We start from the raw sequence: 16,971 nt of genomic DNA, 5'->3' as shown, positions 1-16,971 counted from the left end.
GGTAATAACAGGACCGCTTGGAAATAGTGACCATAATACAATAGTATTCAACGTCCCTGTGGTGGGAAGAACATCTCAACAGCCCAACTCTGTGGCATTTAATTTCAAAAGGGGGAACTATGCAAAAATGAGGGGGTTAGTTAAACAGAATTTAAAAAGTACAGTGACTAAAGTGAAATCCCTGCAAGCTGCGTGGGCGCTTTTTAAAGACACCATAATAGAGGCCCAACTTCAATGTATACCCCAAATTAAGAAACACAGTAAAAGAACTAAAAAAGAGCCACCGTGGCTTAACAACCATGTAAAAGAAGAAGTGAGAGATAAAAAGACTTCCTTTAAAAAGTGGAAGTCAAATCCTAGTGAGGCAAATAGAAAGGAGCATAAACGCTGCCAAATTAAGTGCAAGAATGTAATAAGAAAAGCCAAAGAGGAGTTTGAAGAACGGCTAGCCAAAAACTCCAAAGGTAATAACAAAATGTTTTTTAAGTACATCAGAAGCAGGAAGCCTGCTAAACAACCAGTGGTGCCCCTTGATGATCGAGATACAAAAGGAGCGCTTAAAGACGATAAAGTCATTGCAGAGAAACTAAATGGATTCTTTGCTTCAGTCTTCACGGCTGAGGATGTTAGGGAGATTCCCAAACCTGAGCTGGCTTTTGTAGGTGACAAATCTGAGGAACTGTCACGGATTGAAGTGTCACGAGAGGAGGTTTTGGAATTAATTGATAAACTTAACATTAACAAGTCACCGGGACCAGATGGCTTTCACCCAAGAGTTCTGAAAGAACTCAAATGTGAAGTTGCGGAACTGTTAACTAAGGTTCGTAACCTGTCCTTTAAATCAGCTTCTGTACCCAATTACTGGAAGTTAGCTAATGTAACGCCAATATTTAAAAAGGGCTCTAGAGGTGATCCCGGCAATTACAGACTGGTAAGTCTAACGTCTGTACCAGGCAAATTAGTCGAAACAATAGTTAAGAATAAAATTGTCCGACACATAGAAAAACATAAACTGTTGAGCAATAGTCAACATGGTTTCTGTAAAGGGAAATTGCGTCTTACTAATCTATTAGAATTCTTTGAAGGGGTCAACAAACATGTGGACAAGGGGGATCAAGTGGACATAGTGTACTTAGATTTCCAGAAAGCCTTTGACAAGGTCCCTCACCAAAGGCTCTTATGTAAATTAATCTGCTATGGGATAAAAGGGAAGGTCCTTTCATGGATTGAGAACTGGTTAAAAGATAGGGAACAAAGGGTAGGAATTAATGGTAAATTCTCAGAATGGAGAGGGGTAACTAGTGGTGTTCCCCAAAGATCAGTCCTCGGACCGATCCTATTCAACTTATTCATAAATGATCTGGAGAGAGGGGTGAACAGTGAGGTGGCAAAGTTTGAAGATGATACTAAACTGCGAAAGATAGTTAAGACCAAAGCAGACTGTGAAGAACTTCAAAAAGATCTCACAAAACTAAGTGATTGGGCAACAAAATGGCAAATGAAATTTAATGTGGATAAATGTAAAGTAATGCACATTGGAAAAAATAACCCCAACTATACAAACAATATGATGGGGGCTAATTTAGCTACAACAAGTCAGGAAAAAGATCTTGGAGTCATTGTGGATAGTTCTCTGAAAATGTCCACGCAGCGTGCAGAGGCGGTCAAAAAAGCAAACAGGATGTTAGGAATCATTAAAAAGGGGATAGAGAATAAGACTGAGAATATATTATTGCCCTTATATAAATCGATGGTACGCCCTCATCTCGAATACTGCGTACAGATGTGGTCTCCTCATCTCAAAAAAGATATACTGGCACTAGAAAAGGTTCATAAAAGGGCAACTAAAATGATTAAGGGTTTGGAACGGTTCCCATATGAGGAGAGATTAAAGAGGCTAGGACTCTTCAGCTTGGAAAAGAGAAGACTAAGGGGGGATATGATAGAGGTATATAAAATCATGAGTGATGTGGAGAAAGTGGATAAGGAAAAGTTATTTACTTATTCCCATAATACAAGAACTAGGGGTCATCAAATGAAATTAATAGGTAGCAGGTTTAAAACAAATAAAAGGAAGTTCTTCACGCAGCGCACAGTCAACTTGTGGACCTCCTTACCTGAGGAGGTTGTGAAGGCTAGGACTATATCAGAGTTTAAAAGAGAACTGGATAAATTCATGGTGGTTAAGTCCATTAATGACTATTAGCCAGGACGGGTAAGGAATGGTGTCCCTAGCCTCTGTCTGTCAGAGGGTGGAGATGGATGGCAGGAGAGAGATCACTTGATCATTGCCTGTTAGGTTCACTCCCTCTGGGGCACCTGGCATTGGCCACTGTTGGTAGACAGGATACTGGGCTAGATGGACCTTTGGTCTGACCCGGTACAGCCTTTCTTATGTTCTTATGACCACCGAGCCCAGCCCATAGATGAAAATGGGAGCATAAAGCACCCAAACTATTCAGACGAGGCACCGTGGCATGATTTTGAATCAAAATATTTTGGTTTTCAATATTTTTCCAAAAAAATCTAAATTTTCCATAAAGGAAAAATCTATTGTACAACTGTCAGCTGTACTAGACATTTTAAACCACAAGTCTGAGAAAACATCGAGTGACTCTGCCTAAATTTGTGGGCTCTCCGCTTTTCCACCAGCCCTGTGGCTGAGTGATTTAGGTGGGTGTGACGGGTTGGATCACAGAAACCCCCTTGGGAGCTGCCACCTGATGTGCAAAGACTACCTCTGCTCCTGTTTTCCCTGCCAGCTCAGGACTCCAGCACCCTGTCTTGCTGAGCCAGACACTCCCGTCTGTTCCAACAACAAGGGTCTGAATCACTTGTCCCAGAGCTGCAAGTTTACCCGAAAATAGCTCACAGAAGCGTGCTTGTCTTTAGCACTCAGATGCCCAACTCCCAATGGGGTCTAAACCCAGATAAATCCGTTTTACCCTGCATAAAGCTTATGCAGAGTAAACTCATAAATTGTTCGCCCTCTATAACACTGATAGAGAGTTATGCACAGTTGTTTGCTCCCCCAGGTATTAATACATATTCTGAGTAAATTACTAAATAAAAAGTGATTTTATTAAATACAGAAAATAGGATTTAAGTGGTTTCAAGTGGTAACAGGCAGAACAAAGTAAGTCACCACGCAAAATAAAATAAAATGCACAAATCTATGTCTAATCAAACTGAATACAGATAATCTCACCCTCAGAGATTTTTTTCACAGGCTGGACACCTTCCAGGCCTGGGCACAATTCTTTCCCCTGGTACAGCTCTTGTTCCAGCTCAGGTGATAGCTAGGGGATTCTTCATGGTGGCTCCTCTCCCCCTTTGTTCTCTTCCACCCCTTTATATATCTTTTGCATAAGGCGGGAACCCTTTGTCCCTCTGGGTTTCCACCCCCCCTCACTGGAAAAGCACCAGGTTAAAGATGGATTCCAGTTCAGGTGACATGATCACATGTCACTGCAAGACTTCATTGCCCATTTGCCAGCACACACACATTCAGGAAGACTAGCAGGTAAACACAGCCATCTGCAGACAATGGTCCTTGTTAATGGGAGTCATCAAGATTCCAAACCACCATTAATAGCCCACACTTTACCTAATTACAATAGGCCCTCAAAGTTACGTTTTATATTTCTAGTTTTAGATACAAGAGTGGTACATTTCTACAAATAGGATGATCACACTCAGTAGATTATGAGCTTTGTAATGATACCTTACAAGAGACCTTTTGCACGAAGTATATCCCAGTTGCATTATATTCACTTATTATCATGTTTTTATAAAACCATATAGACGCACAACGTCACAGCGGGTACCCATTAAACATGGTACTTTATAAAGAAGCCACAAGCCAAGCATGGAAAAGAAAAATGAAGCACATCTTATACCACCTTCCCCAAGGAACTAATCAGACTCAAAACAATGCAAACCCATAATCAGAGTGGCAGACTCGAACAAGGGAAAAGGCAGCCACAGTGTTTAGACAAAGCAAAATTTCCACCTGAAGCTGTGCAGGGCCTGGACCTCTGATGTTTTGCCCTGCCACTGATCATGCCCCTACACAGCACTAATGGCCCTTAAATGAGATTCTCCTTTGCAATGCTATGCTGCCTCTCCCTTTATTAGCTGGCTGCCCTCCTTACATTTGTGATGATAATCTATGTCGTATGGGCATGACAAAGAGAAGGATCAGAGTAGCTGGCAGCGGCTCAGGCTGCATGGGTGTCCAGCACAAACACACGAGTCAGAGCTTGTTACTCTGTTTGCTCTCTGAGAAATCATTATGCCCATCCAAGGGAGAAAAACAGTAGGAAAACCATCTCCTGACTATTATTTAATATAGATTTATTGTTCTGCGAGCTGAGGTACTACAGACTTCAAGGAGCCAAACATTACAGAATGCAGACTCAGAAACTCTGTGGCTTGGATTTGAAATGGACACTTTTACTACCCAGCAGGTAGCCACCTATTGCAAAGGGAGAGTTCTCAGCCTCAGATGCTCTTCTGTTCCCACGGAAATGGGGGCTGTGGTTTACAAGCTGGGGTTTCAGAACTCTCACCTTATTTATGCCATTTGAAAGTTCACCCCCATGCCAAGTGCACTGAGAGATGATAGCCAGGAGCTCAGCTGGGTCTCGAGGTAACATTTTCCAAGGTGACTTAGAAGCTTAAGTCACATTTTCAAAAATAACAGGCACTTAGACGCCTAAGGGCTGGATTCACAAAGCTATTTAGTCACCTAAAGACCCAGGTAGGCACTGAGTAGGGTTTGCAAAAGTGCCTCAGCATGTTAGCCACCTAAACCCTATTGATTTCAGTTGGAGTGTGAGTCCAATGGGAGTTGGGCACCTAAGCATTTGAAAATCTCACTAGGTGCCTATCTGCTTCCTTAGGCACCTAAATATCTGTGTAAGTCAGACCAGAAGTGCCTAAGTCACTTTTGAAAAAAAAAATTGGGCTTAGGCTCCCAAATCACTTTGGGTACATTTACATTGCAAACAAACCCACACAGCACCGAATATTGGAGCCTGGGTCAACTGATCAGCTTGTGGGGTGTACACCATGCAGCTGAGAACAGCAGTGCAGACCTTCCCATGTGAGCTGGAGTCCAGGCTCAGAAACCCAGAGTGGGAGAGGGATCTCGGTGCCTGGGCAGCCCTGGAGCTCACAAGCCCGAATCAGTTGACCCTGACTCTGACACTTGCTGCTGCGTAAGGGGGTGGAAGGTTGCAGCGTAGACATAGGCACTCTGGAAAACATTGCCCATAGGTTCTTGTAGGCAATCCCTGCTTCTTAAACTTTCTGTAGAAAATAAGGTGGAATGGGCAAAATTAAGGGAAGGGGCTTGGGGTTTGGTTTTTTTAAATACTCTGATTTTATTTCCTCCATCCCCATTTTGCCAAAAAGGTTAGAAAAGTCTCCTATAGGGAGCAGGGGCTGCAGCAGCTGGGTCCTCAAGAGCTCTCAATGGCAGCTGCCTGCTGAGAACTACAAGGGACAGATTTTTAGAAGAGCTCAGACTCAGAGGCAGATTTTCACGTGCTCAGTACCCACCTGTGGGGCCAGCTTCTCCACAGAGCTCAGCACCCACATGCACCCAACGTGCTGAGCTCTGCTGAAAAGCTGGCCAGAAGGGGCTGTGTCTAATTAGTAGTTACAGATTTAGGGCTCAGTTGCATGCACAAAACGACCTTCATCTTCACTTCACTCCGTAGGAGGAGCCAGCACTTGAGGACTGAGTGCCCTTAGTACCTTTTTGGATCCCACAGTCTGGAGTCCTTCACGTCAGAGACAAAATTGTTCTTATTTTAAACAATTTTAAATTGACCATTTAGATGTATACCATGATTATAGGAACATAGGCCAGAATGCATCAGACCCATCCAGTCCAGTATCATCTCTGACAGTGACAAGCCACAACTGCTTCCGAGGAAGGGGTAAGAATGCAACAGTAGAAGATGAGGTATAATCTGCCCCCCCCAACCCCCGGGGGCGGCTCCAGGCACCAGCACAGCAAGCATGTGCCTGGGACGGCAAGCTGTGGGGGGCAGCCTGCCGGTTGCTGGGAGAGCGGCAGTCAGGTGGCCTTCAGCGACGTGCCTGCGGGAGGTCCGCCGGTCCTGCAGTTTTGGCGGTGGGTACGCCGAAGCCGCGGGACCGGCAGATCACTCGCAGAAACGCCGCCGAATCCGCGTGACCGCAGACCGCCCACAGGTGTGCCACCGAAGGCCACCTGACTGCCGTGCTTGGGGTGGCAAAAAACATAGAGCCGCCCCTGCCAACCCCACCACAGGTCTTATCCTGATCTCCAATAGTTTGAGATTGGCTTTAACCCTGAAGCACAAGGTTTAATATTCCTTATAGAATTTATGTTAACATTAACATTATAACTCTGGATATTCTTGTTATCCACGGAAATGTCCAATCCATTTTTGAACTGTGCTAAATTTTTTGGCTCAATGACTTTCTGTGTTCCACAGTCTAATGATTAATAAAATAAAAGCAAATCTTATTCCTAATAGCCTTACTCTTCAAAAATCTGCTTGTTATGTTTTAGGAATAAATACTCTGTCTTATTGTCTTTAAAGGAGTAACACACTTGAAGCAATGTGGTTATGTCAGATACCTTCACATCTACGCTGCATGGAAGCCCCAGTTCAGCAAAGCACTTAACTATGTGTTCAAGCCACCTTGACATCAATGGGACTTGAGTATATGCTTAAAGTTAAGATGGTGCTTAAGTGCTTTGTTGAAAAGGGATGGGGCTAAGTGCTTTCCTGAATGGAAGCCAAAGGCACATGGTGTTCAGTCTCATGAACCCACAATGTACCTAGATACAGATCCTCTGAGGTATTTAAGTGCCTAACTCCCATTGGTTTCAATGAGAGTTAGGTGCCCAAATACCTTTGAGGATCTGGGCCCTGGTGCCTGCAGATACCTGGCTATTTGCCTACCTTGACATGTGGTTTGGCTTATTGATCCTGCGAAGTGCTGAGAGCCCTTCACTCCTATAGCCTGCAATGGGAGCGGAGGGTGCTCAGCACTGCACAATCACAGGGATGATTCATCACTGCTTCCGTCACTGCAGATTTTCATAGCACTGTGATAAGTGGCTGGTGATGCACGAAGGGTAGCAATAAGCATTGATTGCAACACTGAAATGCATCTGCAAGGCCTTGATTTTGACAGTTTGGATGGGATCCTTTTGAATGGCAGCTGCCTTTATCATCTCTAATGCATCTGTTGAATAAACAGTGCATATAACAGCTGAGCAATAGAAGAGGCATTAATTATCTGTCAGTTGGTAAGAGATGACTTCTCTCTCCTGTGTGTTGTGACACCCTTCCTGCCTCACTTGGGAAGATAAATGCCAAATCAGCAATGAAGCAATTACTCGGTAATCTGCCACTCACTCTGGTGCTCTCCCACTCTTGCTTTCAGCAATCCTGTTTTCCATTGCTGTGTTCGGCCCGTCTTTTGGATACTTGCTGGGGTCCGTGGTGCTGCGGCTGTTTGTGGACATTGGGAGACCTGACGTGAGTGAGTATTCCACAAAAACAACAGGGAGTCCGGTGGCACCTTAAAGACTAACTGATTTATTTGGTCATAAGCTTTCGTGGGTAAAAAACCCACTTCTTCAGATGCAGTATTCCACAAGTAGCACTGGACTTTCTAAGGCTCCTCTCTGCATCAGCAGGACAACGGTCACTTTGATAGGCCTGCTGGCTGAAACATGTGCCCTGGCTGTAGTGAATCAGGAAACCCTTTTCCAGTTGAAAGGTTGGGTCTGGAAGAGCCACACAGAATATATTCTAAGGCCTATGGCCACTAACGAGATTCACTCTCTGGGGAAAGCCGATAGATTAGCATAACACTTGATGACAGGCAAAGAGCGTATTGAGCCAGAGCCCATCTGTAGACTTTCTGTGTGGTTTACTGATTTGCTGAATGGAAAATATTTGTAGTGATTTCTAGAATCTATTGCACTGTGGAGACTCAGGGGCAGCAAGGGTGCTGCTTGAGTGGTGCTCTACCCCAGCTGAGCAGGTAGGGGCAAATGCACTTCTGAAAGGTCCACTCCACTCCCAGAACAGCATAGGATGGGCCAGGCTAGGCTCACTTACTTGCTGTATAGCTGGGGAGGTAGCAGGGTTAGGTGATAGTGTTATGTGCTGGACTTCAGGGCACCTGGCTTCTACTCCTGGTTCTACCAGTGATCTGCTGTGTGCCTTACCCAAGTCACATCCTCTCCCACCTTGTCTATTTAGATCATAAACTCTTCAGGGCTGGAACTGTCTCTGTGCAGGGCTTAGCACAATGGGGTGCCAATCTCTGCTGGGGCCTTCAGATACTACTGGAACAAAGATGATTATTATTATTTGTATTGTGGTAGTACTGAGGAGCCCTCATCATGGACCAGGACCCCATTGTTCTAGGTGCTGTACAAACCCAGAACAAAAAAGACAATTTGTGCGGGGATGTGGCCTGGAATATTGTTGGTTTGGGGTTTAATCATATGCTTCCACAGTGCTGCAGCCAGCCAGGCAGACATCTATTGAGAAGAGATGCTACACACAGCAAAGTAAAGGTAGAACGAGAACCCAGTTCCCTCCAATTCGTCTAGCTTCCAGCAGCAGGGAGTCCTTTATCTACTGTACATGTGGGATCTATTGTTAGCAAATTCTCCACCACTCCATCATTAGTGTGGCTTTTCCTGCATTTCTTCAGAAAGATCTGGGCCATGTGACATTTTTGTGAGGTGCCAGATAAGAAAAATAAATCAGTCGAGGGCAGGAAGTGTTAGAAGAGCTAGGCTTGGTCTCCGTGGAGACAGACAGATTTAGCATCCTCTCTGTGGTCGCTCCTTGATGACATCACCCACCCAGGAATGGATTGGTTCTGGTCAGGGCAGCCAGGCAATTGTTCTGGCTGGGTGTGGGCTTTGCTTGCACTGGACCCTGGTTTATTCCTGGATGGCAGGAAGTCTGGGCTGAGAAGCATACACTTAAGCCTGCTGTTTGTTCCTTTTCCACTCATAAAGGCCTAACAATGTAGAGATGCACTTTCCATGCCAACCCCAGTGCTCTTTCGACCTTGGGTGAGTAATGCTGCCCGGCCAAAGGATGTCTGTGCTGGAAGTGCAATGACCCTCTTGTCTCTCCTCTGGTCCCTGGAGAAGGGTGTGAAGCTAATACCTTCGGAAATCGCTCTCATTAAGGCTCTCTCTTTGCTAGCTGAGGTGACGGGCTCTTCCCTTAAGCTCAGTGAGCAGAAAGTTGCCAAACCTGGGAACAATGGAACAGGGATTCTTTCCAGGAAAGTGGCTACTAAAATTTCCAGTCACCTTCTTGACTCTACAATCCTTCTGTCTAGCTGGATTCCAAGCATGCCATCTACCCAAAGGCAAAGAATGATGGAATAAAGACTTCTTTAACTCCTTCACCACTGAGTGGCTTCTTGGGAAGAACTTTGAATCCTGAATAGTTAGATGATGATGTAACTTTTCCAGGCACTCCCCGAGTGCAGGGCTGTTCGGACATGGAGTCCTCGGTTAGGCTCATCTCTATTACATCATGGGCTCTTTCTAGTAACAGTGAAAGGTTAAACCTGCATTTTGCACTGCTATTGCTTGATCCTGCATCCATTACAAATAATGACAGAGCTCCTGTTTCCTTCAGTGGCACAAGATCATCAGATAGATCCCAGGCTCACAGCAAGCCCAGCACAGACTCTGGCCTTGGCCTGGAGATTAACTGCAGGCCTTGGGACCCCACCAGTCACCAGGAATAGATACAGTCATGGTGCTAGGGGGTTCTCTGCTAGAAATGACAGCAGCTGCTTTGCTGATGACACAAGGCAGGCAGAGCACCATGAACCCTCAAGCCCATGTCCAACTCCTCTGCCAGCTTTGCTGTGCCACGGACCAGCTGGACACGCAGCCTTGCTTGGACCCCCCAACCAAGTCTGTTACTCCTAAGAGAGAGGGAGGCAGACGAAGTCTGAGCCTGGCTGTGCTTGCGTTAATGAGGCTGTGCGGAGCTGTTGAGCGCACTCCCTGGGAGGGGTTTCTGGCCAGTCAGCACACTGCCTTTGGTTGGCTGTGATTAATGGGCTCCAATGCCTCACCTCATGTGTTGGCTTTGAGAACCCCCTCGGCCCTGCTGCCTACATTCAGATAACGGGGGGTGGTTGCGAGGGAAGTGTTCCAGCATGGGCCTTGGCCATTCAGAACTAGCTCCTGGTAGGAAAGGGGGAGTGTATGGGGCAAGGCTCCCCCTGTAGGATCAGCTGGCCATGAGCAGTGACCTGTGGTGTGGAAACATTTAGGGACAGATCCTCAGCTGATATAAATCTATGCAGCTGCATTGACTTCAATGAAGAATGTCTCTGTGACTTCAATGGAGCTACGTTCATTTACCCCAGCTGGGGATCTGGCCCTTAGTCTATTTCACAGGAGGCTTCATATAAACCTTCTTGCTCCTCAAACCTCTAGGAAGTGGGTTGGAGTGGATTAATTTTTTTCTCTTTGCTTTTATTTTGGGCCAAGAATGTGTAAAAATAAGAACAAATTAGGACAACCATGCACGGGGATCGAACCTGAGACTAACAAACATGAGTCCCTAGGTTCTGAGATAAAAGACTAGCTCTGGTGAGTCAAAGGCAGTTACAGACTCATATATCTTTATATATAGTGTAGCCACCTAGGGGGACAAAGTCATGTTGTGCTAACGGTAGTTGTATGAGGACACTGGGTAACTTCACTCCGCCCTGTGTTTTCAGATCTCATGAATTTGACACCACATGACCAACGCTGGATTGGAGCCTGGTGGCTGGGGCTGCTCATCTCTTCAGGCTGCCTGCTGCTCACCTCCATTCCCTATTTCTTCTTCCCTCGGTACATGTTCAAAGGGCAGGTAAGACCCAGGCATTGTAGGGGCAGAACATCATCTTGCTCAGAGCAGGTTTGTGGTGTTTTATGTGGTGATACATGTCTCCTTCCAGGGCAGTTATGGGAAAGGAGACAAGGGAAGATGGACAGCATGTTGGCCGTTCTGATATGTGCTTGTGAATCTTGGCAAGTGAATCTATAAGGGACAGACTCCTTCATTTTCTTGCAATTAACCTGGACGGAGGAGAAAACTAGAACTGGCCTTGGGCAGGCAGGTGGCAAGCTGAGACGACTTCTTGTCTGCTACTCTGTCCATTTGGTTAACTCATCCTCCCTGCACTCCATCCTGTCTGTACGTTCTGTCCACCTGGTGAATCCTTTCACACACTAGACTGGGAACTCTCTGGGGCAGGAACAGTCTTCTCTGTTACTTATCGCTATGGTGCCTAGCACAATGGAGCCCTGGTCCTTGCTTGGAGCTCCCAGGCAGAGGCGACGTGGGGGAGGGCATGTGGGGTCACATGCCCCCCCACCCTGGATTTGCTGTTTGGCTTGTATAGAGCATGCTCACACAGACTGAGCATGCTCAGTAACACCGTTGAAGCTGGCTGCCCTCACTCTGCCCCCCCCCCCCCCCCGCCACACACACACTATCGGCAGGCTTGGGTTGTCTCTACTACCAGGTGTTGTAATACAAATAATGTACAATAATAATTGGATTTCTTTCCCCACATGTAAGGGACCCTACACTGCACTGGTTCCTCTTGTTTTACAACTAAAGCTTACAATGCATGAATATCTGATTACCAAACTATGTTACGAGTTAGTGATCTCAGTCCACACTCAGCCATTACACTTGGCACCTGGGTGCCAATGTCATCCCACTAGCTGGGCAGGGATCTTGAACCTCCCTAGATTTGGGTCATTTATGTGTATAATGAGAATATCTGGAGCTATACAGAAAACAGGGACATAAGCCCTCCTTCTTCAGGGCTTTAACCAAGCTCAAAATGCTTGGCTTCAGGAAGACATTTTGGCTTGAAGCAGGTTAACCCATAACTGCCCATGGCAGGAGTTCTTCCATCTGAAGCAGCTGGTGCTGGCTACCATTGGGGACGAGATACTGGAGTCGATGGACTGCTTGCATTTCCTATGTTCCTATTTCATTCACCAAGGCTGTCAGTCTTTTATCACCACTGCATTCACTTAGTTGTATTTTTGTGTAAGACACTATCCTCTCCGTAGGAATCGAGGTTTCACTGCACCTTGCACCTGTCTCGTTAGCCTCTTTCCTCCCATCTCCCTGCTATAGCCACCTTGGCATTCCGTGCTTTCTTGCCCCTTCTCTTCCTCCCCTTACAGTTGCATCACCACCCCCATCCTTGTCCTGTTTTCTCCAAGATCATTATCTCTAACGATAACAGGGACACCAGCACAGGGCTCCCAGGGGTAACTGTTCAAAGTGGAGCTCTGCTGTGGGGTACCAGCACCACACCAAGCTGTGTAACAGAGCTGGTTGGGAATTTTTTCCACAATAAATTTTTTTGGGTCAGAAATGCGGATTCATCTAAACTGTTTGCCGGAAAGGGCCAGTCTGGACAAATTCCCCATTTTGAGAACAGTTTTTGGGGGGATGGGCGGTAGAGAAAGGTTTGAAATTGTCAGAATGTCCTGTTTTGATGTTTTCGACATGAAAAGTTCCATTTTTTTGGTTTGAAACGGCTCTTCATTTCAAAATTTAAGTTAATTTATAGTAAAAAAAAAAAAAAAAAATCAAAATTGAAACAAAACATTTCATAATTTTCTTTCATCTGACCCAACTGGAATCTCCCCCCTCCCCAGATATTTGGTTTATGACAATTTTTGCGATTTTTGACTTTTCATCCCAATTTAGGGTGTGAATTTTTTTCAAACTCTCAAAATTTCTCAGACAGGAAAACTGCTTCTCATCCAGCTCTATTCTGGCGCCTAACGGGGGCAGATTTGAGAAGCCGCTCAGATAATTAACTCCTTCACTGCCGCAGGCTGAGCAGGTGCCTCAACCTTGGCGAAAGATCAAAGAGTAGCTTGGCTCCAGCAGGTGGAATGCCAGGACACAGCTGGCAATGTCCAGCTGCACCAGAGAAGCACATCTCCTTGTCTTCCCCTTTATGCACCCTGAGGCACTCCCTACACTGAGCACCACAAGGGCTGAGTTGGCTCTTGTGTCGGAGCAGGCCAGCCAGTGCTTTGGAAGGGGGCGTCTAAGCTTTCTTGATTGTCATGCTGCCATCCGTGCCTCTGTGCGTGACCACAACTGCATGAGAGCTGTCTCTCTGATACAGTTATGGGGTAGTTTCCAGCACCCATCACTCACCTGGAGAATGCCAACTGTCTGCCAGTGCCTCTCGGAGTAAGCTGTTCTTCTCTCTGCTCTCCCCAGGATGCGGGTGCTGAGGCAGACATGCTGAAGAAGATGGAGAAGGCAAAGGCTGAAGAAGTCTCCCTGACGGAGTTCATTAAAAGTAAAGAGCTCCTGTTCTAGACTTTCACTTTAACTGTTTGAGTAGCTGATAGTGCGCTCAGGAACTGGAGTGACTCACACAGTTAGGCAGGCACTGCGTAACTTCCTGGGCACATTGCTGCCTACGCTCCTCAGGCCTTGCTGGCAGCACTCGCAACTAGTCTAATCTGGAACTGAGGGACAAATCTTTCAAAGTGTGCCCAAGACTCATATTCAGAAGTGACTTTAGTCTCCCCGGCTGCAAGTCAATGGGACTTAAGCTCCTAGGGCCCAAGTCTCTGCGGCTCCTAAGTCACTTCGGCACTTTGGACAATAGTACCCAGCATGTTGCTCTTACCAAATTCTGCAGGGGATACAAGGTGCAGATTAATGGCAGTAGGCATTAGGTCTACCTTCAAACTTGTAACTGCGATCTAAGCCAGCCTGTTTAAACGTAACTCTCTCCAGAGGAAAGGGATCTCAGGGACACAAGCGCACTCTGACACATAGCAATTACACGTTGTTAGCAGAGGATGTGCCACCCTCCCCCTGGGGTAGCACACTGCACCACTGCTTTGCTGCCTGGGAGCTTCCAGACAAGGATGTTTCCTCTTCCTCATGTTGACAAATTGCCTCTAAAAAAAGCTGGTGAAAGTTAAGGAGGTGATCAATAGAATGACAGTGGTCCATGAGTAACTTGGGGTCAGTCAGCTGTCTGTGGCATATCGCTAGGCTGGCCAGTCTGATGCAGGTCATCTCATATTGGCCTTTCGGAATAATAAATTACACTCTGTCATTTATTCAAATGAACAAGCAGTTAATTTTCCTTGCAAGCAGAGTCCAGGAGCTAGATCTTCACCTGGTGTAAATCAGCATGGCTCTATTAAAGTCAATGGAGTTTCATTGGTTTACACCAGCTGAGGATCTGGCCCACATTTTAACAAGTCAGCATGACACAGCTAGACAATATTACAAGAAGGGCAGGATGTCCAAATTCAGAAAAACAAAGACACAGAAAGAAGAGGTCGATGGTAGGGCTCAAGGCAGCCTTACCTGCAGGGCCTAATTTCTGCCAAGGCTGAGCCCTGGCACATCTAGGTTCAGCAGTTCATAGCCCCAGCACCTCTAGGCTTGCCGCATCAGTTATGAATGTAAAATAATTGCTTAAGCTCCGGGACCTCTTTCATTACAAATTAAGCACTGCTCACCTCCCTATTCCAATATGACCATTCTTCTGGGAACTGTCTCCAATAGCAGAACCCACATGTGCTCCAGAGGTTCCTGTATTAAGTCATCATAGAAAGGCTGTTTCTAAGCTTTCTTTTCATGGGACGAGCTGTTGGCATGACCTCTTCCTTGATAAATTACTTCTTCCTTCTTGTTTCCTTGTAGAATTCCCTCGGATCTTTCTCAAGCTGCTCCTCAACCCCCTCTTCATCCTCCTGGTCCTGGCTCAGTGCAGCTTCTCCTCAGTAATAGCTGGTCTCGCCACCTTCCTCAACAAGTTCCTGGAGAAACAGTATGGCACCACCTCTTCCTATGCCAACTTCCTCATTGGTAAGACACATGTCCATGTCCCCGTGAAAGGAGGCAAATGACCCTGAATTCAAAGGGAAGATTTGAAATGCAGCAAATGCATTCACAGATGGGGGGCATCCAGTCCATGATTTCCACAGCTTTTTAAAATATAAAGAGGAAAAACATGGGAAATACATTCTCCTGGCACTGCAGCTGGGGAAGGATGTAGGCAAGATTCAGAGACCTCCACCTCTCTGGTCTTGAGCCAATACAAGTCATTTCCCTTTTCCTGCCCTGAATGTTTGTGAGGATGAGGCCATGGTGACCTCATCAGTTGGGCTGTCCATGGTTGACCTTACTGTTAGAGGCTGCTGTCATGTACACCATGCAACCTACTGACTTGGGCAGGGCAAAGTCAGGTAGTTGTTTCAAATCAATTGGTTAGAGAAAGTGCGTCAGTGGAAAAGTATCTTACACCAAATTTGACATTCGGTAGATGTGTAAAATTAATGTAATCTCCCTGCCATGGGTAAGATCCTCTGCCATGCTACAGCAAACGGGCTGTCAAGCCAGTTTAACAAGCCACCTAGGAATTCCCCCAGCCTCGAGAGCATCCCTCAGAGGAACAGAGCTGGCCTAATGGTTGTACATTGTCCTCCTTGCAGCCCCTGACTTAGGATCACAGCTGGGGAAGAAGGAGGCATGGCCAAATTGGTGCAAAGGTGCTGCTTAGGGTTTATGAAAAATAGATGTGATATCACAATGAAACTTCCCAGCCTGGGGTCACTAGTGCACACCAGGTACTGTGGCAATTAATTGGCCTCAGGAGATTGAAGGGTCTGTGGTTCCCCCTCCCACAACAAATACCTAGCCAGCTCTGCTCCTCTGAATGTCAGTGCTTTTTCTTTTTTTTAAATATGGAGATATACCTATCTCATAGAACTGGAAGGGACCCTGAAAGGTCATAGAGTCCAGCCCCCTGCCTTCACTAGCAGGACCAAGTACTGATTTTTGCCCCAGATCCCTAAGTGGCCCCCTCAAGGAGGGAACTCACAACCCTGGGTTTAGCAGGCCAATGCTCAAACCACTGAGCTATCCTTCCCCCCTACTGAATGGCTCTTGGCCAGGGGAGCTCTTCACATGCACTCATGGCTGCTGCCTCTTCTCTCATTGCAGGAGCTGTGAACCTGCCCGCGGCCGCACTGGGGATGCTTCTAGGAGGAATTATCATGAAGCGCTTTGGCTTCTCCATCAAAGCCATCCCACGGTTTGCATTGGTGGTGCTCCTCATCTCCATCCTCTGCTGCCTCCCCCTCTTCTTCATGGGCTGCCCTACACAGACCATTGCTGGGATTTATCCACCCAGGTAATACAGGGCTGTGCCAGTGAGGAAGGCTGGCTGAGACTATAATCCTGCTTGGGCCATTAGAGTGGGTTTTGAACCTGGGACCTTCATTGCTAAAAGCAGGAGCCTCTCCAACTTTAGCCAAAGGAGTTAATCTGTTAACCAGCAGCAGCAGTAGAAGACTCTTATCTTCTTACACTAGAGGAAGCCCCAAAGTGCAGAATGGGAATTAATGTCCACCAAGTACTCAGATTAGTTCCACCTCTCCTTCACTCTCTCCCTTACTCTGCTTCTTCTACTTTTCTCTTCCCTTCCTTCTTTGGCCAATTCTTTTTCTTGCCCTCCTCTCCCCTCACTCAGTCCCTGGCCCAGTTACAGATCACACAGAGCCCACAGCCTTCTGTATGTTTATACTCCAGCCACACTACAGTTTGACCACACCACAGACACTCCACCATACAAGGCCATGGCCACCTATGGACTTCATGTTTGCCACGGGCCACTCAGGAGTTCATGATGAGGAGAGCACAGTGAGGTCTTCCCATAGTCAGACCATACCACACACTGGCTTCCAATCAGGCCTGGCCACTCACTGCTTCTCCTTGTAGCAGTTGCAGGAGGCTCTCTTCCTCACTCGCTCACGTCAGCCAGGTGCAGAGGGAACCAGGCCATCTCCAATGCAGGCTCTCACATATGCAGCCCCCATAGCATTGACATACTCGTTTG

General features: G+C 46.5%; 1 protein-coding gene across 1 annotated transcript in view; it reads left to right on the top strand.

The window, feature by feature from the left end:
* Positions 1 to 16,971, top strand: part of SLCO2A1 (solute carrier organic anion transporter family member 2A1) — an 85,226-nt gene that overhangs the window by 49,970 nt on the left and 18,285 nt on the right. The window contains exons 5-9 of the mRNA XM_054038844.1: positions 7,453 to 7,551; positions 10,792 to 10,925; positions 13,323 to 13,404; positions 14,775 to 14,939; positions 16,077 to 16,266. Of these exons, the coding sequence (XP_053894819.1) occupies positions 7,453 to 7,551; positions 10,792 to 10,925; positions 13,323 to 13,404; positions 14,775 to 14,939; positions 16,077 to 16,266 (670 nt within the window). The remainder of the gene's footprint in view (positions 1 to 7,452; positions 7,552 to 10,791; positions 10,926 to 13,322; positions 13,405 to 14,774; positions 14,940 to 16,076; positions 16,267 to 16,971) is intronic.

Source organism: Malaclemys terrapin, chromosome 9 (genome assembly GCF_027887155.1).
Source record: "Malaclemys terrapin pileata isolate rMalTer1 chromosome 9, rMalTer1.hap1, whole genome shotgun sequence".
NCBI classification, from domain to species: Eukaryota; Metazoa; Chordata; order Testudines; family Emydidae; genus Malaclemys; species Malaclemys terrapin.
This window is presented reverse-complemented; position numbering and strand designations above follow the sequence as displayed.